At 35.7% G+C, this 27229-nt stretch overlaps 1 protein-coding gene across 1 annotated transcript in view; it reads right to left on the bottom strand.

Moving 5' to 3' along the window:
• Nucleotides 1–253: 253 nt before the first annotated feature.
• LOC124292519 (serine/threonine-protein kinase NIM1-like) overlaps nt 254–27229 on the bottom strand; it is a 48087-nt gene continuing 21111 nt past the window's right edge. The window contains exons 2-4 of the mRNA XM_046729637.1: nt 18436–18846; nt 13976–14244; nt 254–6626 (exon numbers count right to left, since the gene is read on the bottom strand). Coding sequence (XP_046585593.1) covers nt 5883–6626; nt 13976–14244; nt 18436–18721 — 1299 coding nt within the window. The 5' untranslated portion in view covers nt 18722–18846 and the 3' untranslated portion in view covers nt 254–5882. The remainder of the gene's footprint in view (nt 6627–13975; nt 14245–18435; nt 18847–27229) is intronic.

The following is a 27229-nucleotide window of genomic DNA, read 5'->3' as shown; positions in this document are numbered from 1 at the left end:
AGATCACATGACAGATATACAAACGAATCCACTTCGTAATTTTTTGTATCCAACTATTAATGCATGAATACCAATACTGGTAAGACTGACAAGTCATGACATTGCTAGCTTCAATATTAACAGTTTGCCACTTATCACTATGATGCACTTTAACCTTTAAGCACATACATTTTAAGCTATCTTAGTACACTACTTACACTTCGAGTGAATGAACAATCTGAAAGAAAGGTGAAATGACAAGACGAAACTCAAATTTGTATAAAATCAAACTTTTTACTTGTGTAATTTAGCCTGTGGCATTGTACAAGCTAACAAACAAGTGGCCATACATTGTATGAATACTCAGAGAATGACTTAGCTACACAGTGCACCTTGATCAAACACACAGACACACACACTCAGTCCTGTGTGCTTCTGTGCAGGGGTGGTCAAATACATCCAGACTGTACAACCAAACCCATATATAGACCACAACAGTAAATTTCCACAGTGAGATGAGACTATTACTCTGCGAAAATGTTTCTGTAAACTGCAGACCTACAAAGCCTGGTATAATGGCAGGCTTGGTCATCAATAGATAAGTACACAATCAATGTTAGCCACATGTTTAAGTAGCCCTGGCTGGCAGACAATTAGGAAAGATAATGACATAGGGATTCTGTTGATTGCAACTGGCCCAAGTCCATATTTCAGTCATGTTCAAAGACAATACTAATGAGGAAGTATGAGATCACTAATTTACGCGGTATTAAAAAACATTAAACATGATATTTCACTCGGAGAAGATCAGTTCCTGTTATCTGTCATTCATATGTATTTTTGTTCTAAAAGGATAACTAGTAGTTGCTTCTAGTTCCCCAAAACATAGATTGGATGCAACTGATTCATTAGTGTAAAGAATGCCCTAGTCCTTCCTCCACAAGTGTACTGTTTTATTAGCACCCCCAATACTTCATGCATGCAACTGGTTCATTGGTGCAATGAATTCAAGTTAATCATAAATGTCCAGTAATTTCTTTCCTCCAGAAGTGAACTAATGTATGTCCAAATGTTTGTCACTGTTTACCTTCCTCACTACTGCATACCCATTTCAACACAACTAAACCTAACCACTGCTTGGACCATTACTTCAGTTACATAATGGTGGCAGCATTAGGTCAGAATATACCACTTTGCTGAAACCCATTAACACAGGTATGGGGCTGACAAACCGTGACACATAACAGGGCCAATCTGAGACTCAAACCAATCATCCTAGGTTTCTGGATACCATTGAGACACAACTCGGCACAGCAATAACAGCCTCATCTCATAAGAATAGAAGCAAACAGATAAATAAGATTCCAAAAGGAAATCTGCTCAATCGGAATGAAATATACTCATGGAAACAAATAGAGGAACACACAAAAGTACAAGTGTTCCTATACTCTTTTCTGGGTTTCTTGTCATGCTTTATATGGCACTTTATCTGGAAATAAATAAAGGAACACTTGTACTTTCATTTTTCCCTTATTTGTTTCCATGAGTATATCAATGCTTCCTTCATTTGAAATCCACAGTTGTCACTTTGGTTATATTTGACCACTCCATTGTTTTTAACAGATATGTAAACTGTAAAATGAGATATATAACTGCATAATATAACAATATTCACATCATTCCAATGTATACATAGGTGAGAACTAGGGGTGTTGTATCACTCACTACACAAACAGTCCATGCATCACCTTTCCCTGTATTACCTATAAGCATCTTGCTGTCGACAAGTGAATTGCATAGTCAAATGTCTTCACTGAAGATGTGCATTGATTTTGAACAAATATAATATATATCTATAAATATATATGATTAAGAGGAAAAAGTCCCTTTGTTGAATGCCTTGAACAATTGTTTATTAATATGTGTATTCAGGTATTGAACCTTCACATTATATTCCAACCTGTATCAAATATATCATTGCTTCATTTCAAAAGTAAAATTTGTTATCAAGATCTAAAAATAACTTCTGGGAAATGAATCATTTCAAATATAGATGTGTATCAGTATGGGCTAAATAGCATATCAGAAAACTGACAGAGGCTGGTTACCCGATGTTAGCCCTTTCCTCAGTTAATGCTAAGACCACACTCTTTGTACGTTTTGGTATACCGATTCAACTGACAAAACAAAATGTAGACATAAACATTCCAAATTTAATGTCCTTTGCCTCATTGATCCATCTTTGATGGCTTTGAAATATAATGAAATCCCAAACCCGAAATAACTATTACCTTTATAAATAATCATTGATTTAATGGAATGTATCTTGAAACAGCCCACCAAAATGCCACTTGGAAGTAAAAACAAATTCATGTTGCATGAAAAAATACTAAACATCCTGCTCTTTGAACAGTATCACAAGTAATTCTTTGCATTTAACTGGCCAACCCAAACACCTTTTGCAACCCAAAAGCGAACAAAATGAGCTTCAGAGTTTATATCAATTTCGTATTTTGACCTATCCAAGCTTATTTATTAGTAGGTTGGACACCACAAAATATAGATTGTGGTCTAATGACGTACTACACTAGCACTGTGAGCACTACTAAGTAGCATTGTCTACACAGTGTGTTATATGAGTGCTAAGAGCTGATGTATCAGATTCAGATTCCTGGTTTTCTGAGTAACCATAAATTGATCAACTGTTTTCATGACCAATCCTGCTGCTAAAACATTGCCAGAAAATACCATTTATGGTCCTCTACTCAATGTTGTGAAATTTCTATTTGTTGTAAAAGGTGTCAAGAATTTTTGTAATAGTGACATCATCATATTTCTAGCAACAGTGATATATCAGTTTGAATGTAGATAACAAATTAACAATTCTCTGCTTCAGAAATGTTGACATGTTTTTATGATTACCATGGTTAAGACAGACACTCAGAAAGCAGAAAAATAAACAAATCTAGCACTAAATCGTTTAATTGCAGGTCTACGTAAGAATGTTTTATCTATTCAGAATAACTATTCGATTATGAATTGATATGTAGTCGATATAGCAATACTCAAATTTCCAATTAATGACACCTCTACTCTATCAGTTGCAAATGGAATACAAAATCGTAAATTTTACAGTAAATAGTATATTCATAAAATATATCTTATCTAACATGGAGCACTTTCCCCTGAACTGCGATCTTAGAGTGGAAACATTCTCCAGCCTCTAGTACCATCTCTAGCTGTTGTTGTAGGCAGTCACAGCAAGTGTGTTTTACCTTGACTGACTCCCTATTGAAGTCAATCATGTGAGATAGTATAGGTATTATAAATATACAATTTACTGTGAACTTTACAAACTTTAAAACTTATCCTATCTCACATTCAGCTTATTCACCACATATCCCACGGTTGGATGGTGGATGGCAGTTTAGTCAAGTCCGTTGGGAATGACAACCGTAAGATGACTTGTGCACAAGGAGGTTGAACTAGCAGTCTGATCTATAGCATACTTCACAGATCCTAACCTTTATTATGACGCACTTTTGAGGGTTTGCTTCTGAAAACCCCCTTAGCAATACTTTCATGAACCTGGGTGATCCAATGTTTTGTGATTTCTTGCTGTATCATTACCAAAGGCAATAATGGTGTTATGAACCGATGTAAAGCTGACCCACTCCGATTTTTAAGAGGCCCCAGAATCCAGGGACATTCAAGGAAAAATGTTCAATGTGAGATAGGCTAAGTTAAAAAATCAGAATTTTACTTCACAAAATGATTTCAATGCTCAGATTGTTTCAACTAGTTATAAAAGATTTACAAACAGTCATAGCATCTTACATATTTGTGTTGTTTGTTTGCATGTGCCACAAAGAAATGGCTCTTAAAAGTAACAGTGTTCATTAATCAAGGTGAAACTGACAATTGGTGGTAGGAAAATGTTGTGTTATTTGCAAAAATCTTGTCCAGTTTCACAGACTCATTTCCAGTTAACTTATAGTTTCAGCTTTGGATATAAACAGTTTGAGATGAAAAAAATCAGAATTCAGACAATTATATATAAAATGAAGCTAAAGGTCAAGATGATTAAAAAAAACTCATTGAAATCGCTAACCCCCAAAAGCAGGACTTGGCACATACACACAGTTTCATCTGGTTCTGATAGCATACAATCACATGTAAATAAATGCTCAGGTCCTCCTCCATTCCTTCTCTGATAATACTTTAGGGTAGACATCACAGACAGACACAATGGCAAGAGGTTTTATGTAAGTAAAGTTACACAGAAATGGTCTAAAGAAAACATTCAATTAAAAACAGTAGAACTTGCATACAGCTGTGAATGTTGTTCTCGAAGACAAATATCTGATCTTGTTAGCTGATATTTAACTCGACTAGTTCTATGCAACACCCTCTGTGAGCATGAAGATCCACTGCTACAATGAAGACTAACAGCACTTTCTTGACACCATTCATAAATAACATGTAAGGCATATTCTTAACACATATTTCAGCAACTTTAATTACAATAAGGCATTAGAAAACAAACATAATCATAGTTTTAACAGATAAGTATAATCTAAAGTTACATGTTTCTGAAGAAAAGCTTCAGTGGTGTTTTAAAATAGTATTCAGAGGTTTCTCATTTGAGATATAAAATATGCCATAAATGATTCAAACAATGTCTTAGTGAAAATCCTTCTTTCAAACATACCACTACCCAATATGTATGCAAACATACACATAGAGATATCCAAAATATAAACAATTTCCAAATCATTATTCCAGGTAAAAATGCACATTCTCAAAATGCGACTTAAAAGTTGCTTATTATTTCTTAACAGCAGTTAAGAGTGCGAGATTCAGTTTGGTGCAAAACAGTTTTTCAGTTTGATTCAATACACTGTAGAAAGTGGAATAAAAATTGAATCTTGCTAAATTGTAAAAATTGTAAACTATCTGTAATGTGATAATATGATTTAGGAGTCTGTACATGACCAATCATGAATTTAACAACCTGGAAAACAAAGTTTCCTTTCCATAAATCAGAACAGGATTGTGACAGTCTTATCACAAACAGCTCCAACATATCATTTGTAGTATTACCACTGAAGTAACACCAGAGCTGACACTCATATACAGTGTTTGGCAAATAGGTCATAATCCATAAAAGAAAATATTTGAAAGCCATCTGTTTACCCAAACATGATACAATAACATGTGGTTATAAAACAGAAAGTTTCCAAAACATTTTTGAACTAAGTAAACAACTATTATTTGATCTTAAAACATAATTTGTATCTGAAAGATGCATGAGGTGAAACTCAGGATCATCATGATGGTAGCAATATGAAACAGGTTAATTGGTTCTTAAAGACATACAACATACTGCAAACACACAGTAATGACTTAGATATAAAAAAACCAGACATAAGTGTTATAACAGAAACATCTGTGGAATGTAAGAAGCAAAAATTCTGTTCTTTTTTAAGTGAATTTTGTAAAGTCCTTATTCCTGGAATTTGTTACATGACATTTCACTGATCATGCACTTCACAAAATATACATAGTTCAAAAGTTGACTATTCTGCACTGGCTAAAAATATGTCTCTCTCGATCTTGCAATATCATGGTTTAAATAAACTGTAAATGTGGACTGAAAAAATGGATAAAGAGCAAAACATATGACAAACTAATTACCTTACATGATCGCTTCTACAAAAACAAAGGAATATTTCTTCATCTTAACAAATTTGTAAGAAATAATATGCATGCTTTCACAACCAAAAAATTCAAAATGATATGGTACACAAAACTTCAGTTCTGGCCATTTCAGTCCAGCCACAAAACCTCATCCTGGCTATTTCATTTAAACCATGGTATCACAATGTATCTAGAAACAAATATCACAAGATGATGCAGAATTTTGACTGCTGTTTGGACGAAGGTTGGAATCGACCATGATTCCGATCACTGAGGCTTACGTCCCTTGTAGATGAGGTCATGCCCTCAACAACACCCGAATGTTTCTTCTGCACACGATGCAACACAATACGATATGTCCCTGTGATGCTGTTCCTCGAATCCCTCCCGTTCATTTGACGGAAATGATCCTCACCAATGCCAAGGTCATTCATTATCTTCCGCGCTTCCTTTTCCTCATCACCTAAAGACAATGAACCAGTACTGGGGTTCATATTAAATGGTTCCAAAGGGGCTGGAAAGTCCTGACCTTCTTGCCAATCAGATCGTTTTATTTCAGCAATAGTGAAACGATCTTGTGGAATGTTTTTGAGAATACTACGTATAAGAAATTGACAGCTATCAGACACATAGGACGGAATGGTGTAGCTACCTTCAAGGATGCACTTTTTCAGCTTGGCAACAGTGTCAGCACGGAAAGGCATTATGCCAGTTACCATGAAGTACAGCATGATACCAAGTGCCCACACATCTACATAAGTCCCAAAGTAACTCTCATCCTTGAACAGCTCTGGTGCAGCGTATGGTGGTGAACCACAGAATGTATTCAAAGTTTGTTCAGGCTTGCTGTATGTACTGAAGCCAAAGTCTCCCACTTTGACTAGCTTTGGAGATGCATAGAACACATTTTCAGCCTTCAGATCCCTGTGAATAATATTGTTGTCATGCTGAAATGCAGAAACAAACAGCATTAGACCAGTGATGCAAACAATGACTTGGACAACACAAAGTAACTACTGTTATGTTTAAAACTGCCAATACAGCCTAAAACTAAGTAAATCTTTCATCATCAGTCTGTAGACCTCAAGAACTGGGGCTGATGTGCAAAGAGACTAATCATATGAATCGTGAACACTGGATATTGTAAACAAAACTCATGTTTCCAGTTATTTCCAACTATTTATCATTTTCTAATAACAACAACTCCTTTCCATCTGAGAATTGTGTGAAAATTCTGGCCATGTTATCAAGGTTGCAAACTTTCAAAATATTCCTAATGGCCACAGAACTGGCTCCTTGTAAATCTTACCACAAATATACTGCTGTCTACAGCACAATGCCAAGAACATTCACTAGCCAAGATCAATCCTTTTTGTTGCTGAACATTTAGCTTCAAGGTATTACTGAGAGATACATCAATAATATTCAGTGATTGTTCAAAAACAATCAGTGCTGTTATAGTAGGCTTATAGTGATCCTTTGTGTTGAAGGATGCACAATGACACTCCTAATTCACTGAAAGACAACAGGTAGTGATAACTTCCTGTGGGAAAGCATCATGTGGCCAGACAGTGAAACAGCAATCCTGTCCTGACAAAGATACACAATACACAAAACATCTACTTTAATCCTCTACAAGGTGTGTACTGATGTATTGATGAGCCTGGTATTGTTTTGTATTCTACATCACCACCATTATTATGTCCCACTGATAGACATCCAATACAGTTGTTATGGCAGCTTTGTGGAATACTTGCTGAAGCCTCCAACACTTCATGACAAGAGGTATCATTGATGACAATGGTTCCAACCAACGACAATTTAAAGTGTTTTAATGGCAGTCAGAAGTGATACACATAAGGGGGATATTTATTCATGTCAACTTCTCTGTTATGAGGAACACAATGTTTCAGAGTAATTGCTTAGTCATTAATCAGGTTGATGAAAGCTGAGGCAGGGAGATCCTATATGTACATGTAAGAACAACAAAAGTAATAAGTTTACAGAGATGCCAGTTAGTTAGTGCAATCCATTAGAAATAAGCACTGATTAACTGAGAACTGCCTTCTTTCACAAGATAAAGGAGTAAACATAAGCTATTAAACATGTTGCTTACAATAAAGAAGTTGATGCCCATAAAATTCTCTGCTTTAAAGGGGCACTGATTTTGTTATACATTTTGTTGGGTTTTTCCAGTGGATACCCGGATGACATTCTGGAATGGTTCACAACCTCTGCTGCACCACCCATAAAATGCGATTCATAGCATAAGGGTGTATCCTCACATTGATTGACAAAGCTGAAATATAGTTTCACTTTGAAATTAATCACGCAATGTTTGTGACCTGTTAATAGTTGAGTTAGTTTGCAAACTGGCTGCAGAGAATGTCCATCAAGTTTATTTTGAGAACAATTCCATACATTTTGAAGTTACATTATATCTTCCAGTGACTAAAAATGTTAAGATAGAATGAAAACAAAAGTGAATGTTGTCTGTCTTGCATTGAAGAACTTCCCAATGATAATGTAAATGAAGTGGGATGATTCTGTTCAATACCACAACAAATGAATGAAAACAAAATGAAAATATTATACATTACAACCCAAAAAGCTTTTATGAATAATATCAGGCAGTTACTTTGTTTGCGAAATGTATCCATCAATAACTAAATAATGGGACAATATCCCATATATCTACAGCTGACAAAGAAACAGTTCCATGCCATGTGTCTTTTAATAATCTATTGTAAAATCTACATTACATTTCTGGATATTATTACTCATGATTTCATAATTTCCATGATCTGATGTCCATGGTTCTTTAAAATACCATTTAGACAGTCAACAATGAGCAGTCACTCAATGTATTGTCGGTAATCCCTTTGGCAAAGTATGTTGTTTTTACACAGGCACTTTAAGACAGGATACGGGTGTATTCTGTCTCCATTAGTAAACCTACATACAAAAAACACTAACTTTTGACAAATCCACTATGCAAGATAAAAGTGATCAATTAATCAACTTAGCATCGGTTAATCTTTGATCAATGTTTTTTCTCTCTAGCTGTACCTCCATGTGCATATTACATAATACATTTGCTGCATGAGACCGACCTGAATTTACAAGTTTGAGCTATTACCCCGACATGAGAAATGCCAAATGGGAACCTTTGCCAGGCAATCTGAGTGGAATAAATTCATTGACTAAGCATCAAACAAATCACATGTGTGTTTTAATTTTATACGTCATTTGACATGGCCTTTTTACAAGATATGATTCAATGTTGAGGTACAAAAATCAATCTCAGTCATCAAATGTTGCTCAATTGCGTCCATTGCAAATTGTTTCATGGCAGCTAATGAGATCTAGGTGGAAGTGTTTAGACCGGCAGGTTGAACCCAGGGATCAGTGCCCCTTTAAACAATAATTTGTTTTATAATAGATATCACCCCAAAGCCAGTTAAATGCTTACTTTTACAATTGCCACAGTGAAACTCTGCACAAGATTTTAAAGCAACATTTGTGTCTGCCTAACCATCAAAGATTTCATTTTAAGAGAAAAAGATGTTTAAATATTTGCTAACTCTCTTACATCACAAAATCTACTCCAAACTTATTTCGTCACAACCGAATGGTTGCATGTCAAGGAAACTTTTGAAACAGCTTTGCATGTGAAGGAAGTGAAGATTCTGTCCAACTACACCATCCAACTATTCCCTAGTAACAGTACTGGCATAAGTAAGTAGGCATAGGTGAATGTCAAAACTAAATCTCATTTCCCCATAAACATTTCGTGAAAGATTTGTTTCCATGTCCCCCTTGTGCAATTTAATCCCTGCAGCTGGCCATGTTGTACATTTCACAGTGCTATTAATCACCTGACAACAAACAGAAAACAGTTGCCTCCACATTACTGATCAATAGCATGTTGCTAAGTAGCTGTTACAGTTTAATGAAATTTCAGTTGATTAATTTTGATCATCAAATTCTCAAGATCTAATAATAGATTTTAAAATATATCTCAGTCCTAAAATATTCGGTTATCTGAACTGCTCTTTAAAACACACGTGGGAGGATGATGTAAAAAAAGTAAATACCTGTCTGAAAGTATCAGACTTGTTATGTGTCCTTGGGACTTATCAAGAGATGATTAAAGATGAAAAGTCTTACTGAGACTGTAAAAGCACTTAGATCAAACAGATATTCCAACAGTGGCCAGACAGATTGGAACCTTTGTTCAAGGATCAAAGAGGTATGATTGGCACATTCTTTGATCAATATGCAACAATTACCAACTTTAGTGGGACTGACACACTTCTGCCTTCTTGCAGTTTATGGGACAGACTTAGCAGGAGCATGAATCTGAATGATTAGCATGACCAGGGGGCACAACAAGGGTGTTAAGACTTGGAGTTAGATTAAGCTATCAGTCCATAAAATGCACTTCAGTCCTGTCAGGTTGATAACATCAGGCATCATAATCTTTGCCATAAACAATGTTTGCAGCATAAGCTTCTATGATTACCTACACACGGATTATGCTGAAGACAAACTTCCTTCTTTCCTTATGCTCAGTTGCAGATACCATGTCCATGTTTAAAGAGTGAGTGAATATGTTTTTATGCCAATTAAAACAATTACTATACTGCTAATACATTTACACTGACATGGCATTCCTCAAGGTTAAGGTAATACAAGGATAGGCCACATTTGGTTGTTTGGACAGTTTCCTTATCAAATGTACAGTCAAAACAAGACCAACACAACAAATGATGTAACTTGGGGACAGTTCTTCTTGACAATATATTTCAAAAAATTATTACATAACAATAAACATACTGAACTAAACCTTTACAACATGGATTGCATATTCCTCTCTCTAAACTGACAATGAGTTAAACACAAAACATAAAGGTTATCAGGTTGTTGACAATAATATGACCTGATGCATTTGAAAGTTATTAGTCAGACATCAATACTGAATTTTTTATATAATTAATATACCTCAAAATGATGTCATTATGGTCTGGTTCTATCTGGCTTGATGGTGGCCATGTGATCAATGATTCATAAATGATCGATCATGCCAAAGTATCACAAATGAAGGATGACTGAATATTTATCGTAATATCTTAACAAATTTCCTGTCACTCCAGTATTAACATGTCAAATCATTTATATAATTACCACCACTGATACATGCTTGACTTGATGAAGTCTCTCAATGTACTCCCACTAGTTGAAACGCGATCAATTTCTGAAGAAGCTGATCTATAATTTGATTATGAATGTAGGACAGGACGTCGATGAAGAGGATCAGTGGGGACCCCAATTGTCGTTGATAAAACCATTTCGATTTTAGAGATAATGAACATGGTATACTGCACGGTTATGTACCAGGGGACATTCCTGAACCTGGTTGATCGCATCAGTAAATCAGGTGACCTACATACTAAATGATTGAGCTGTAGTTACATTATATTGAGTGACAGGTGGAAATCTTGTTGACAATGCTATAAACAAACCATTGACCATCAGCCCTAATTACATAGGGAGTGTGCTGCATGGCTGACACCTACAGGATTAACATAATATTTGCAGGTAGTGCTGCCAGGTAGACATGCAGCTATTGTTTGAAGTTATCAAGGATTGAATGTTTGTCTCGGTAACATAGGGCCTGTCACATATTCTGCATTGACACTTTGCATTTTGAGTGAGCTACAACTCATATTCAATCAAGTTTTGAGGGAGACTACTAGAACATGAGTTCAAAGGCAATAAAAAGAAACCGAGGAACGATTGAAGAAAACCTGTACAGCAAGAATTCCTCCTACGAATGATTGGATGGGCAGCACACACACTCATACCTACATCATTGTTGACACCAAAACAAGCAATAATTCCATAATAAACATCATGACTTTAATAAAACACATTCTAAAAACAATGTTTCTACAAATAGATAATATATCCGACACAGACACATCTTTCTGATTATGTACAACATTAATAATATATATGTTGTTTTTATTTTTCAGGTGAAGGTAACCATGGAGATAATGAAGAATGTTGCCTGGAGGAACACTGACCCCATACCAGCTCTCTACCTTGAATAAGTCAACTAGCTCTGGGATTGTTACTTGACCAAGGAGCACATTCAAAATATCTCCCATAGAATGTTGTTGATCTGTTTTACAACTTTAACTTTCATAACTATGTATTTGAAGAAATGAACTTGAAAACAAACACAGGTATACTGGCATCTTCGTATTTGATACTTAATCCAGCCCCATAAAATTATCCTCTACTGCTATTGTTTATCTCATTTCTAGTTAATGGACATACACAGGAATTGATTAGCACTACATATCATTTAATTGCATTTTATATGCATTTGTTTGCAAATCCACGTATATGAAGTTCATCATTCTTCGATGTCTTTTATCATTTATTTCTAAACAACTGATTCAACTCAGCACATAGATTTCACATAACAAGAGTCTCAACCAAGCTTAATCAAATGTCCGATGGCATCAAGGAAGTCAAGTGGGGTCCTGGTACCCTGGTGAAGCTGGTCTTCAGTCTCTGGATTCTGTTCTCCAACTCCCTGAACACTCGCTTTCTGGTAGGAGGAGCTGCAACGAAGTCGACCTGAGACGGCTTGGGTTGGTCTGCAGACTCAATCTTGCGGATGACGGTGATGAACCTGTAGATGTTCGGATGGTTGTGTGGCAAGGTCCGGTTTAGTCTGTTGTGGAAGCCCTCGAGATTGTTGTTAGTGCGCGGTCCTCTGTTCTGGTGGTGGTTCCATAGGTGCATTGGAAATCTGGTGTTGTCATCCTCCCAGTTGGCAACGTAGTCATTGAAGTCCACTGAATGAGGGGTGTCAGGAGTTAAGTTCATGGATTCCAGCCACGTGTCTTGCACCAGATCTACGATGTGACATACTCTACTGTATACCATCCATGGATAATGTACAAGGGTCATCCCCAGCCATTTATAGTAAATGGTGTATTTTCTATATAACTGAGTTAACTAAATAGTTAATCCTGCCTTGAGAAGAAGAAACCATCTCAAGATAAAAACAACTGAATGTACATATTAAATGCTAACTACAAAAACATCTTTAATCAAACAAACATTTCTTGAGTAAAAAAAAATCAAAACTGCTTGCTCTTAATCCCTTTGATCCATTTGACAGTTAAGGTGCTTTACTACTATAAATCCTTCTACTGAGCCGTTTGGGCTAGTCCATTATTGTTGTAGGTATAGCAGTGATTACCCCCCGACCTGACTGTGTAACAACTGGCAATATCAGAGTGTATAACAACTGGCATGTGTAACAAATGGGAGACAACCCGCAGGAAAGTACTGCGAGGCTGACCTGCTCTGGGGACACTTTCATACGAAATTAACTGCTATTCCACCTAAACACTGACAAGTGGATGATGTAGTGTAAGTGCTGAAGCTGTTTAGTTTTCACTTCATCAACCTCTTTCATCTTCATCAGTCAATGAAGTTACCAGTTTATCTGGCGATCATCATGTTCCTAAATAATATGGACATCATAATGAGCTACTAATGAAACCAATTTTCACATTCTGCTCACAGGCCATGCATACCATCGCATTAACAAAATGTATCAAACTCCTGTCTATGGAAGAATTTACAAATATTTGTTAAATTACTGAGAGTACATGCACTGATGCCGTCATTCTTGCATTGGGTTGTAAATCACTGAATTGTATCAAAATGTACCTTGGATACACGATAACAGTATGAGGTAGAGAATGACCCCATTCTTTACACATGATCATAAAGTATGAACAACTTGGGGCTACACATCTCTTACACATTAATACTTCTGTGATTACCCAAGTGTTTAGGCTATAATGACACCATATAGAAGAACAATTTATCACTACTGATTTACTGCAGCAAGTATCTTGAGATGGTGAGTTACTCTACAGATCCTCAAAGATATCAACCAACAAGCGCATATTCCCTTTCAGGAGACTGTTTAATGCTTGTTTTTATACATTAATATCACAAACCTTATGTTTCAGACATACAAGCAATGACAAAACTTATTTATTGCAGATTTTCTGCTGTTTTCTACACATGGATGATGATGTTACCATGATAATATGCATTCTTTTAAATAGAAGAATGCATAGAATATAAGATTCATATTGCTTCTAATTAAGAAAATATGAGGAATGTCAGACTTGCTATTTCCATGGGAAAGATTACATCTATCATAATACACCTTTATTAAACAGTTCATAATCCTCACCATGTGTTCGACAGCAGCGACGACTTGAGCAAAAAGTAATTTGGCTTCAGCTTCAGGCAGTTTGCCTTCGTTGGACAGTTTAGTGAAGAGTTCCCCTCCACAAGCATACTCCATGACTATATGTAGTTTGGCAAGGGTCTCCACAACCTCGTACAGACGTATAATGTTTGGATGGTGCAGTTTCTCCATACTGGAAATCTCTCGAGACAACAATCGCTGTGTCTTAGAATCTAACTTGGTCTTGTCCAATATTTTGATGGCAACTTTTTCTGAAAAGAATAAACAGATTAGTGGCATAAAATTAACAGATTAATTGAAAGGATGTTCTTCACTCTTTGATACATGTGAAGAGTGTGAGACTATAAGGATCTTCATACAACAACATAATAGTGACTACTGTTAGAAGTTCAATGACACACAGCTGAACCAGCTCTTACAGCACAAGAAAATTTGCACCCTATGAGTAGAATGACACTTTTTCAAATTAGATCTGTTTGGCCATGTAATCAATGTCTCACAGATGACACATTCCTCCTGCTCTGCTTTTAAAGTGACAAACTTGCTAGAAAGGAGGGATTTACTTGTCACACCCTGTCTTCAGAACCAGAATCACAACACAAACATGGACGATCATCAGTGGAATGCAATTATGATCTAAAAATTACACCATGAAGAAGAATTGATTAACAATGGTCTCAACAACTGCACACTCTTTAGTGAGTGAGTGAATTTGGTTTTACGCCTCTTTTAGCATTATTCCAGCAATATCACACGGGGGACACCAGAAATTGGCTTCACACATTGTGACCATGTGGGGAATTGAACCCAGGCCTTCCGCATGACGAGCAAACGTTTGAACCACTAGGCTACTCCACCGCCCCTACTCTCTATACACACTGCATGGAAATTTGAGTATTAAAAAATTTCATCGAAGCTTTTTCTTCTTACAAGTTTAAAGTATATACTATCTTCATTGTAAAATACAATATTGAATTTCCCTCAATGTATGTAAGTGAAAACACAATCAATGTTTATTGTTTCAAAAGTTGAATTGTCATTAAAACCTTTCACAGCAATGAGATTTATGAATGATAGTTAGCGTACTGTTGACATTAACAATTGAACAAGAAATGTAACCTTGCACTAGCCCAGTGGCCAGAGTCAGTTTGCTTACACTTATCTTATTAATGTTTCCGAAGGGTAAGTAGAATTTCAGGTGTTTCACTTTAGTCAGCTAAATGTTTCAGGTGTCCCTGTTGAACATCTGAATGTAATTGTGGGAAACTTTGTCTTGAACATGCACTTCATTCATAGACCTTCTCCAAAAGATAAACGTCCCCAAAAATCTTGATTCTCAAGATCTTCAGTGAAATATAAAATACTCATGATAATCTTTACCATGATTCTTATTTACAGAAATTGACCTTCTGGGACATGTATATGTATACAACTGACTTCATTAGCAGGGTTTAGACAGATTGACCTTCTGGGACATGTATATGTATACAACTGACTTCATTAGCAGGGTTTAGACAGATTGACCTTCTGGGACATGATATGTACAACTGACTTCATTAGCAGGGTTTAGACAGATTGACACATGTATATGTATACAACTGACTACAACTATGTATACAACTGACTTCATTAGCAGGGTTTAGACAGATTGATCTTCTGGGACATGTATATGTATACAACTGACTTCATTAGCAGGGTTTAGACAGATTGACCTTCTGGGACATGTATATGTATACAACTGACTTCATTAGCAGGGTTTAGACAGATTGATCTTCTGGGACATGTATATGTATACAACTGACTTCATTAGCAGGGTTTAGACAGATTGATCTTCTGGGACATGCAGGGTTTAGACAGATTGATCTTCTGGGACATGTATATGTATACAACTGACTTCATTAGCAGGGTTTAGACAGATTGATCTTGTATATGTATACAACTGACTTCATTAGCAGGGGACATGTATATGTATACAACTGACTTCATTAGCAGGGTTTAGACAGATTGATCTTCTGGGACATGTATATGTATACAACTGACTTCATTAGCAGGGTTTAGACAGATTGATCTTCTGGGACATGTATATGTATACAACTGACTTCATTAGCAGGGTTTAGACAGATTGATCTTCTGGTATTCATGCAGAAAACTATCCCATCCAAAGTTGCTAAAAATGGTGAAAATATCCAAAATCCATTTGTACCTTGGAAAATCATTGCATGAAATATACCAGTAGAGGGAATCAAACCAAGGCAAGTGGCTACAATGAGTCTTGCTGACCCACCACCCCATCATGTGCAAGGGATGGCTGAAAACTTTTGTGCCTAACTGTATTGAACTGCACCGATTGAGTTTGTTGCTAATTGTTTTTCACCTAGTCCAGTGAGTTCAAAGCCACATTTATGTATTACAGCCATGGTAACATTAAACATCTATAGTGAATGTTGGATGATGGTTAGTACTGATATTCTCAAGCAGATGACAAGCCAGACTAGAAAACAAATGCACATCAATGATCTGAACTTCATGGGATAATCAACCAGTAGGATTACTTTGGAATCTCAGAAAACTTAAGCAGACATTGGATTCTTCTTTGAAGGCGAAAATGTTTCCAATGCTTCTTCCACTGTTTAGTCTCCAGCTGACTTGGCTGAACCTAAGATTCCTCTACTGTTACAAACTGATCAACAAAATCAGTGGCAAAGGAGAGAACATCATCCCCTCCAGTAGACACCATGTCCACTGCTGCTGGAGTTACCCCTTGCAGTGGGATACAGGATGACAGTGCCAGTTTTGTACATATTTATCAACCCAGAATACACTTTTGATGCCTGCAGAAATATGCTGTCAACTTGTGTACCTAGTTCAAATACAGCCTGTAAACATTGGTAAATATTTCCTTATCACAAGTAAACTACTGAGGGTGTATGTACTGGGCATGCTTTATAGTTAGCTTCAGAACGTTTCAGCCATCCCTTGTACACATATATTGTATAATTAAAAATGTCCAGGAGTTCCATTTGCTGTTCTGTGCAATGCAGCTTTTGAATATTATGCAATAAAAAGACCACATGAAAAAAAAAAAATAAAAAATTCTTATCTAAGGTGAGGTTTGGATGCTCATCAGTATGGCACATATGGTATACTGAATTCCCAATTGAAATGTAATTAGTACTGTTTCCCAAGATTCATAAATTCAAATGTAACATTAAATTCAATAATTGGATGTGTAATCTGGCAGGTTGGAGATAATTATGATATTCAATGGTGCAGTGAGGCATGCGGTCAATTCATGGGCCATGTCTCTGACCCCAATGTGTTAGACAATGTGTACGTACATGAGTGATTGATATTGATCACGCCAGGTGTCAAATACTGCCAAAGTCAGTGGCACGTGTGCTGCAGGCACAGTTATTCATATTGATCTATTCCCCAATGAGCTGTTTGGCTTCATCTCCTCCCCTCATACATACACTGACCTTGATTGAAAACTGTGACACACGTGATTATATTGGGTAAATATGTTCCATGGCAACCATCTGGGTTCTAACATATACAGTCAAATTAATACAGCCATTTAATGATTATATCCTGACATGCTGAGATGAAACCAAGTTTGGATAAGTGCACCAAAAAGGTTTCCGGGTAGAGTTTTGTGTGCACAATATACAAAATCTATGATTAACAAGAGCATTAAAACTGAGCAACAGACCATTAGGCAGTATCAAAATGCTTTGCAAACCAAAGCTGATCTTTGAAGGAAACTTGGCTGGACATCAAGTGATGACATCAGTATGAATAATCAATGCTTCTCATTTAAGAAGATGGTGGTCATGTCATTTGTACACAATGACAGCAATGTTCAGAAAGCTTGTCTGTTTCAAAAATTAATCTCAAATTTCATCCTGACAATATGACACACAACAAAGCTAGTTGTTGATTCAGGTGAATAATTCTGAACTGATTATCAAACAGTAATATTTACTACCTTTTGCAATAACTCTGTCTTTTAACTACTTTAGGTAGTGCACATCAAGAAAAAAGAAGAAGGTAAATCTAATTGAATGAAACTAAGAAAAAATCAATTTATATTAATCAGTCATACAAAACAACTTGGTAGAACAACTACCTCTAGTCAGCGGCACTACATGCAGATTAAGAATAACAGTATGCATTGTACAGCAAAATACATCAAGGGGGAATGTTTATGGTTTACAAATTACCTTGGCTTAGTCAATATCTCAAGAAGTATTGTTCTCAAAAATACTATGTCATCATCTTTACTACAACACATTTCAAAGAATGATTTAGTGTCACGTCTTGCTTGTCTGAAATCATCCTATATTTCTACATAATTACGAGAAGGACAAATCACTGACTGTTAACATGAAAATCGGGTTTGTTCAAGTCCACCTGCAACCACAATAGCATGGTCTACTCACCTTTAGTTAAGGCATGGATCCCCATTTTGACTTGGGAAAAGTTTCCAGTTCCAAGTTCTCCTCGTATTCTATAAAATCCTATCCTCTTCCCAAGGGTGATTTCTTTCATACACTTGTTGTCATTGCTGAGATCATGAGACAGTCTTTCATATGGGGTGGGTCGCTTCTCTTGCACCTCATCCCCACCCTGAGATGAGCTGGCAGTGATCTCCACCCCTGACTCCACACTGGAGCGCTGGTTGTCAATGCCCACTGACGTCTCTCCATTGGTCGGCATATCTTTCATTTTGCAGTGACAACAATCACAGGATTTTGTTTTGTATTCCTTGCCATCATAAGAACCTTGTAAACAAGTGGCCTTTGTTAACAGCTCTTTGATGTTTCCACTTGTTCCTCAAAACTGTTCATAACCTGTAACAATGAGAAGATCATACTTTGTAATGGAGATACCTGATGAGGTTGATTTTGTGGAATAGTTGATAACGCATTAACAACATCTAAAGATCTAAAACAAATCTGATGACAGATATTTGTATTGGAAGCATGTGAGACATCATTATTCAGAGATAGCATGGAATAGAATGAAGTCCCTAACATCAATACCTAATTTTATCTTCAATCATACCCAAACAGCATGAAATTATGTAAACCTGCCATTGCAGATGTTCAAAATTATATTGTCATGAATACTTTGAATCACAGAACTACCTTATCTATATGCAACTGTCCCTGCAAATGTGTATGGCATTTTAAAATAATAAGCAAATGCAATGAAGTTTTTGACTGCACAAAAATATGCGTGACATAGTGGAAAGAGAATATGCTGTATTCTAACTGTAAGCTGAGATAACTGTGTATAACTGGAAAGTAGGAATCAATATATATGATAGATCAACAGGTCTGATGTGACATGCTGACAGTCACCAGTCCTAATAAGGACAGTCTAACCACATCTGGACCCGGTTGTATCAAACTTTAATGAAGCATTAACGTGCCATTAAACGTTCATTAACTAATGTATCATTAAATTCTGTTGTATTAACGTTTTAATGATGCTCTGTTGTCATTAGTGCGTCATTAACTTAATGAAGGTCCTGGGGTATCATTAGAGCTTCATTAAACTTCCTGGAAAAGTGAACAGTGCGCCAGAATTTCGTTTGCGCCGCACTGGATCTACATACATTTTGTTATGCGTTAAAAACAGTAAATTTCTCTGCTTTTTATCGTGCACTGATAAAAGTACTGTGCTACTATAGTTTTAATTTGGCATCTTTACAGAAAGTGTGAGTGAACAAAATTCTGCCTGATACCTGAATGACATAGGTATGTATTAAATTAGTTTGTGTGCTTATGTATAACGTTATACACTCAATCTTAAAAGTGACTCGCAATATGTGTTGAAAATGGATTTCCCCCTATGACGTCAAATGGCTACATAAAGGTCACACGCTTATAAAGATATGGGGGCCTCACTCCGGTATGCTTAATACTAAGTCATTGTAACTCAGATCACTTGGCGAGAATTTGCTGTAAATAAGGACACAATATTTTCGTGATGCTTTGTTCACGGAATTATCGAAAACAATCATACTCAAAACATTTGTGACAAACGCGCACCTGGCCAATGAGTATACGCCATTGTCTTGTCTATAACACAACTCCTTTACAAACATGTGCATATATACATTTCATGAAATCAATAAATCATTTTTATTTATTATGTCAGTTTTACTTAGGTTTAAAATACTAAATGTTGATAATGAAATTAGTTTCATGAAACCATATGTGAACGATACACAAAGTATTCATTAATAATACAAGTGTAATTCGCAGGTCAGTGTGATTGTGTTAACTCTTATTCAACCGACCTTCACCTCAAAGAAATTGCCACATATGTCCAACAATGTTGATGTATGACATCACTAACGATGACCGATTTCTCATGAAATGGCGGCTTCGTGGATATGGGTGCCCATGATTTTGCAGGGGAACCTTTGTCCATAAATGTATGATGTAAGTAATCGGAAATATTCTGACTATCTGCGTATGGTTGTTTGTTTTTATTGTTTTCATTGAAAAAGTCAGAAATGCCGATAATTGCCTATGTCGTTCTCCATGATTTTGTGTCTCGCATGGCGTCACGCTTCACAGAACTTTCGTATGAATATGTATATCAAATTTCAGTATTGTATCTGTTTTAAGTTTTCTAGTTCTTGCTACGATACTCTTTCCGTGCATATTCTAAAAATATTGAGCTCATGCATGCTACGAATAGACGACATGATGTCTAAAAAAATTGAGAAAATGCTGCACACTATAAAATCTGATTTTTGCTTTGTTTATATTTCTAGCCAGCGCGCTGTGTAATGAGCACAACGTCCCGTTTTTACACCCAATATGTTTCGTTTTTTCTTAGACACTTGGTTTTAGTGACAAAGACCATTTGGAATTTGATTCTAAAATGTATGAGGAATTCAGCGATGCATTTGTCACAACTGAATATGAAATATACATGATTTAATAGGCGTCCTATGACTGGCCTTAGCGAAACTTGATTTTGTAAACACTATCCAATATGACGGAAAGCTCACTTCGGCGTTCATGTTCGTGTATTTTCCAAAACATTCCAACTGATTCTAGGTTTATCGGCGACGTTTCAGAATTATTTAGACGTGTTTCTTCACAGCAGTCGAAATGTTTGTTTTTGTTCCGAGGGGTTTAGCCCTATTACATGTTAACAGCGTGGAATTGTGGGAAGAAATTTGGGGAATCCCCGGATTTAATGAAAATATTTACATTAGGACGTCATTAGATAATGATACGCTAATAAGTGTTTGATAAAACCGTTTTTAATGATGCCATTAACTAATGATGCATTAAGGATTTAATGTATGATTAGGGTTTAATGTTGACATTAGTTAATGAAGCAATGATACAACTGGATCCAGGCCATTAGTAATGAGACTAAGCATAGATTAATATAATGAAAGTCAAATGGTTTGAAATTGTAAATATGTAACAGAAACAATAATCAGAGCTGAATGATGTAATCGACATTCTGCACCCAAAACATCTGAGCTGTATGATATACGACATTCTGCACTAAGCATAATAACTGCACGATATACTAAAAAACTCTGCACTAAACATCATAGCAATATGATGTACTAAAAACGCTGCACTAAACATCATAGCAATATGATGTACTAGAAACGCTGCACTAAACATAGCAGTATGATGTACTAGAAACACTGCACTTAACATTATAGCAATATGATGTACTAGAAACGCTGCACTAAACATCATAACAATATGATGTACTAGAAACGCTGCACTAAACATCATAGCAGTATGATGTACTAGAAACGCTGCACTAAACATCATAGCAATATGATGTACTAGAAACGCTGCACTAAACATCATAGATATCAGTGTTATGAACTATAGTAATTCTGTACTAATCATTAGAGCAGTGTGATGTACCAGACACTATGCACTAAACATCATAGATGTCCTTGTGATGTACAATAGAAACTATGCACTAAACATCATAGATGTCATTGTGATGTACAACAGAAACTATGCACTAAACATCATAGATGTCCATGTCCATGTCATGTACAATAGAAACTATGCACTAAACATAATAGATGTCTGTGTGCTTTACAATAGAAACTATCCACTAAACATCATAGATGTCTGTGCACTAAACATCATAGATGTCTGTGTGCTGTACAATAGAAACTATCCACTAAACATCATAGATGTCTGTGTGATGTACAATAGAAACTATGCACTAAACATCATAGATGTCTGTGTGCTGTACAATAGAAACTATGCACTAAACATCATAGATGTCTGTGTGCTGTACAATATAAACATTATAGATGTCTGTGTGACTAAAACTATCCACTAATCATAGATGTACAATGTATGTAAACATCATAGATGTCTGTGTGAAATAGATGTCTGTGTGCTGTACAATAGAAACTATCCACTAAACATCATAGATGTCTGTGTGATGTACAATAGAAACTATGCACTAAACATCATAGATGTCTGTGTGATGTACAATAGAAACTATGCACTAAACATCATAGATGTCTGTGTGATGTACAATAGAAACTATCCACTAAACATCATAGATGTCTGTGTGATGTACAATAGAAACTATCCACTAAACATCATAGATGTCTGTGTGAACAATAGAAACTATCCACATCAAACACTAAACATCATAGATGTCTGTGTGATGTACAATAGAAACTATCCACTAAACATCATAGATGTCTGTGTGTGATGTATCCAATATAGAAACTATCCACTAAACATCATAGATGTCTGTGTGATGTACAATAGAAACTATCCACTAAACATCATAGATGTCTGTGTGATGTACAATATCCAAACATATCCACTAAAAACATCATAGATGTCTGTGTGCTGTACAATAGAAACTATGCACTAAACATCATAGATGTCTGTGTGATGTACAATAGAAACTATGCACTAAACATCATAGATGTCTGTGTGATGTACAATAGAAACTATCCACTAAACATCATAGATGTCTGTGTGCTGTACAATAGAAACTATGCACTAAACATGTGTCTGTGTGACAATAGAAACTATGCACTAAACATCATAGATGTCTGTGTGATGTACAATAGAAACTATCCACTAAACATCATAGATGTCTGTGTGCTGTACAATAGAAACTATCCACTAAACATCATAGATGTCTGTGTGATGTACAATAGAAACTATCCACTAAACATAATAGATGTCTGTGTGATGTACAATAGAAACTATCCACTAAACATAATAGATGTCTGTGTGATGTACAATAGAAACTATCCACTAAACATCATAGATGTCTGTGTGATGTATCAACTATAACATCATATCCACTAAACATCATAGATGTCTGTGTGATGTACAATAGAAACTATGCACTAAACATCATAGATGTCTGTGTGATGTACAATAGAAACTATCCACTAAACATCATAGATGTCCATGTCATGTACAATATAAACTATCCACTAAACATCATAGATGTCTGTGTGCTGTACAATAGAAACTATCCACTAAACATCATAGATGTCTGTGTGATGTACAATAGAAACTATCCACTAAACATCATAGATGTCTGTGTGATGTACAATATAAACTATCCACTAAACATCATAGATGTCTGTGTGATGTACAATAGAAACTATGCACTAAACACCATAGATGTCTGTGTGATGTACAATAGAAACTATCCACTAAACATCATAGATGTCCATGTCATGTACAATATAAACTATCCACTAAACATCATAGATGTCTGTGTGATGTACAATAGAAACTATCCACTAAACATCATAGATGTCCATGTCATGTACAATATAAACTATCCACTAAACATCATAGATGTCTGTGTGCTGTACAATAGAAACTATGCACTACACATCATAGATGTCTGTGTGATGTACAATAGAAACTATCCACTAAACATCATAGATGTCCATGTCATGTACAATATAAACTATCCACTAAACATCATAGATGTCCATGTCATGTACAATATAAACTATCCACTACACATCATAGATGTCTGTGTGATGTACAATAGAAACTATGCACTAAACATCATAGCAGTACTATAGAATAGTCAGGTGAGGCTGCAAATCAATACTCATTACATATTCTAGTTAACAGACAACAATTTGTACAGGTTAATAATGTGAAATCATCAATTGTAAACACATCAACTGGCGCTCCACAAGGTTGTGTTATTTCACCAATTTCGTTTATATTGTACACCAATGACTGTGTATCCAACATAGAAACATGTTTTACAGTCAAATTCGCGGATGCTGTTGCATTGGCAGGACTTATTAGGGAATCAGAACTTAGTTACAGAGCTGAAATTTCTAAATTTGTAGAAAGGTGTAAATGAAATTTTTAATTTTTGAATGTGCAAAAAACCAAAGAAATGATCATAGATTTTAGAAAAGCTAAGTCAACAATAAATGCTGTAACTATTGAAGGTAATGAAATCAAAAGAGTAACTGAATGCAAATATTTGGGTACTGTCTTAGATTCGAAACTCTCCTGGAACGAAAACACTGAGAAAATATATAAAAAAGGACAGCAACGCTTGCATTTTTTGTGGAAGTTGAAACATTTTAAAATCAACCAAACTATCATGATGTTATTTTACAAAACCTTTATTCAAAGTGTCATAAACTTTAATTTCTTGAGTTGGTTCGGGAACCTGTCTGTTTAGAATGAAAACAAACTTTCAAATATTGTAAACACTGCGTCTAAAATTATTGGGCTTCCTATTGAAAGTATCGGCAGTTGTTATGAGCAGCAAATTTAAAAAAAGGCAAACAAAATTATAAGTGATCCTACTCACATACTCTTTTCTGAATATTCATCATTACCTTCTGGACGCAGGCTGCGTATGCCGACTTTTAGAACAAACAGGGTTCGCCACTCATTTGTTCCAGCTAGTATTAGATGCATTAACAACAAATTCTGTGAATGACTTGTTTTTTAATTGTCCAAATTCTATTCAATATCTATGTTTGTGTACTAAATTGATGTATTTATATCCTGATTATTTCATGATTACCAATTGCAATGTTATGTATGGCTGCTTTATGAATGAAAAACTGGAGAACGTATGATGCAAAACAAATTTCCCTTGGGACAATAAAGAATTATCTTATCTTATCTGAAATATACCCACCAACATATAACAAATAGGAAGCCATGTTGTTGTGGTTAAGGGGCAAGCTGTACAAATTTGGGATTGTTAGTATTCACATTAACAACACAACACTGACAATATAAAGATTACTGAATGCAGCAACTTGCTGAATGGTAGCCATCACATTTGTTTCAGATATATTTCACCACATGCTCCCTAGAATCATGCAAGGTGTAAGAGCAAATGACAGCTTTTTTTCATCTACAAAGCACTGGTCGTATCAGGACACACTATCATGCAACAGTAATATTACATATTGTAGTTATATTGAAATCTTAAATGATGTTCAATTGGAATCAAAGTATGGTAAAATTAATACAGATTTCTGTTTCCCTGCATGACATACATATATATGAAGTATATTTATTCTCTGGACAAACAACATTCTGGACGATCAGTCAAAATGTTGGCCCACAACTCTGTATACATTCTTTTAACCCTTTCAGCCAACAGTTTCTGAAATAATCTGCATATTGCCACACACATTGAACACAAACCTTTGTGAAGAAAACATGTGTCCTTTGAGTGGGCTTTGACCTGACATTGCTATCTTCATGCCATAATTGGGTCTAAGCTGACAAATGTATTGATGAGTGTGAGGTTATCAATGGTTAATATTGACTAACAATGTGCCCAGTGGTTAGCTCCAGATTACAGGAGAACGAGCATGTAAGCGCGATCAACTGTTTACCATGTTTCCTAGCTATGCCTTGTTTGTTTGGAGTTTGTGCAGCAGACTTCTGCTCTTACAAAGAGAAAAAACAGCATTTCCCTTGCTGAATGTAGAGCTAAAAGAAGTTTACTGACTCCTGGAAATGAGTGCAGAGCTCTGAGAATCTTTTGAATTAGAATAAGTCACACACAAATCATTTCTTTTTGCTTTTAAGGAGCAATGAATAGTAATTGTTAAATGAATGATAAAAGTAAATTGTGTTATGTATTAAAAGGCCAAAGGGAACAAAACCTGCCACACAAAATCAGGATGGAAATAACAAATAACACAAAACCGTTTTTTGAAACTCTAATCTGGCATCTCTACTTCAAGTATGAAAATATAAATATTCTATTACAAGATGCAGCTTGAATTGAGAAATTTGAAAGAGTTTTAACCACTAACTGACTAAATGCATTGGACATGCGGGTCTGTGACAGACCACTGCAACTTATTACAAAAAGAGTACAAACTCTTTTTTGACATTAGTGAATAGTCTGATCCAATAATCAGCCCTTAGCCAACTTCTAGATCAGTCTGTAATCTTATATGTAGCTCCAACTGGAACTGAAAATTTGCATGACAGTCTGTATTTCCATGTGTTAATAGATTTTACAGCAAACAGAGGGTTAGATATGGAAACTAACTGCCTGGTAACTATTTTTTAAAAGGTTTTAGTTTCATTGATGTTTCACTAGGTTTGTTCATTATCATTCAATCTTGGTGAAATGATTTCACTCAGTTGTCTGGTTTTGGTATGAATCCCAATTTCAATTTGCCAGGAGCCCCATTAGTGCTTAATGCAACAAATACAGTAGACAGATAATAACAGTTTCAAAAACGTTTAAGAAAAAGAAAAGAAATGTATGTGTACTGTGTGGACTTGATCTGTTATGTCAAATTATGAATGTCCCATATTACAATAATAAGGAGCTTTTTAGGGCCTTTGGTTTATGTAATACACAAATGAAGATCTGTTTTGGGCCTTTGGCCTATGGGAATAAAAAGTCCAATAAATGTCACTTAATTCACTTTGATAGTCTATGTGACCCTACAAATAATAGACTGTTCCTATCAGCCAGTGTCTGTTTAACTGCCATGTCAGGTTAATTCAGACTCGCTTGTGTTAACTGCATTATGCAAGATTAAGCATTACCTTTCTAACAAATAGGTGTTTCCAACCCTGAATAAAGACATGAGCTGATACATTGGTAGGTGTTAATCTATGATATGTCTGTGAATCTCATGTTATACTCATTTGACGCTGTAAAGCAAATGTGTACATTATTTAATATTCATACCCAATTTCTAGATAC

This window comes from Haliotis rubra, unplaced genomic scaffold (genome assembly GCF_003918875.1).
Source record: "Haliotis rubra isolate DU_JTF1 unplaced genomic scaffold, ASM391887v1 Scf52, whole genome shotgun sequence".
Lineage (NCBI taxonomy): Eukaryota > Metazoa > Mollusca > Gastropoda > Lepetellida > Haliotidae > Haliotis > Haliotis rubra.
Note: the sequence above shows the minus strand (reverse complement) of the source record. Positions and strands in the feature narration are given on the sequence as shown.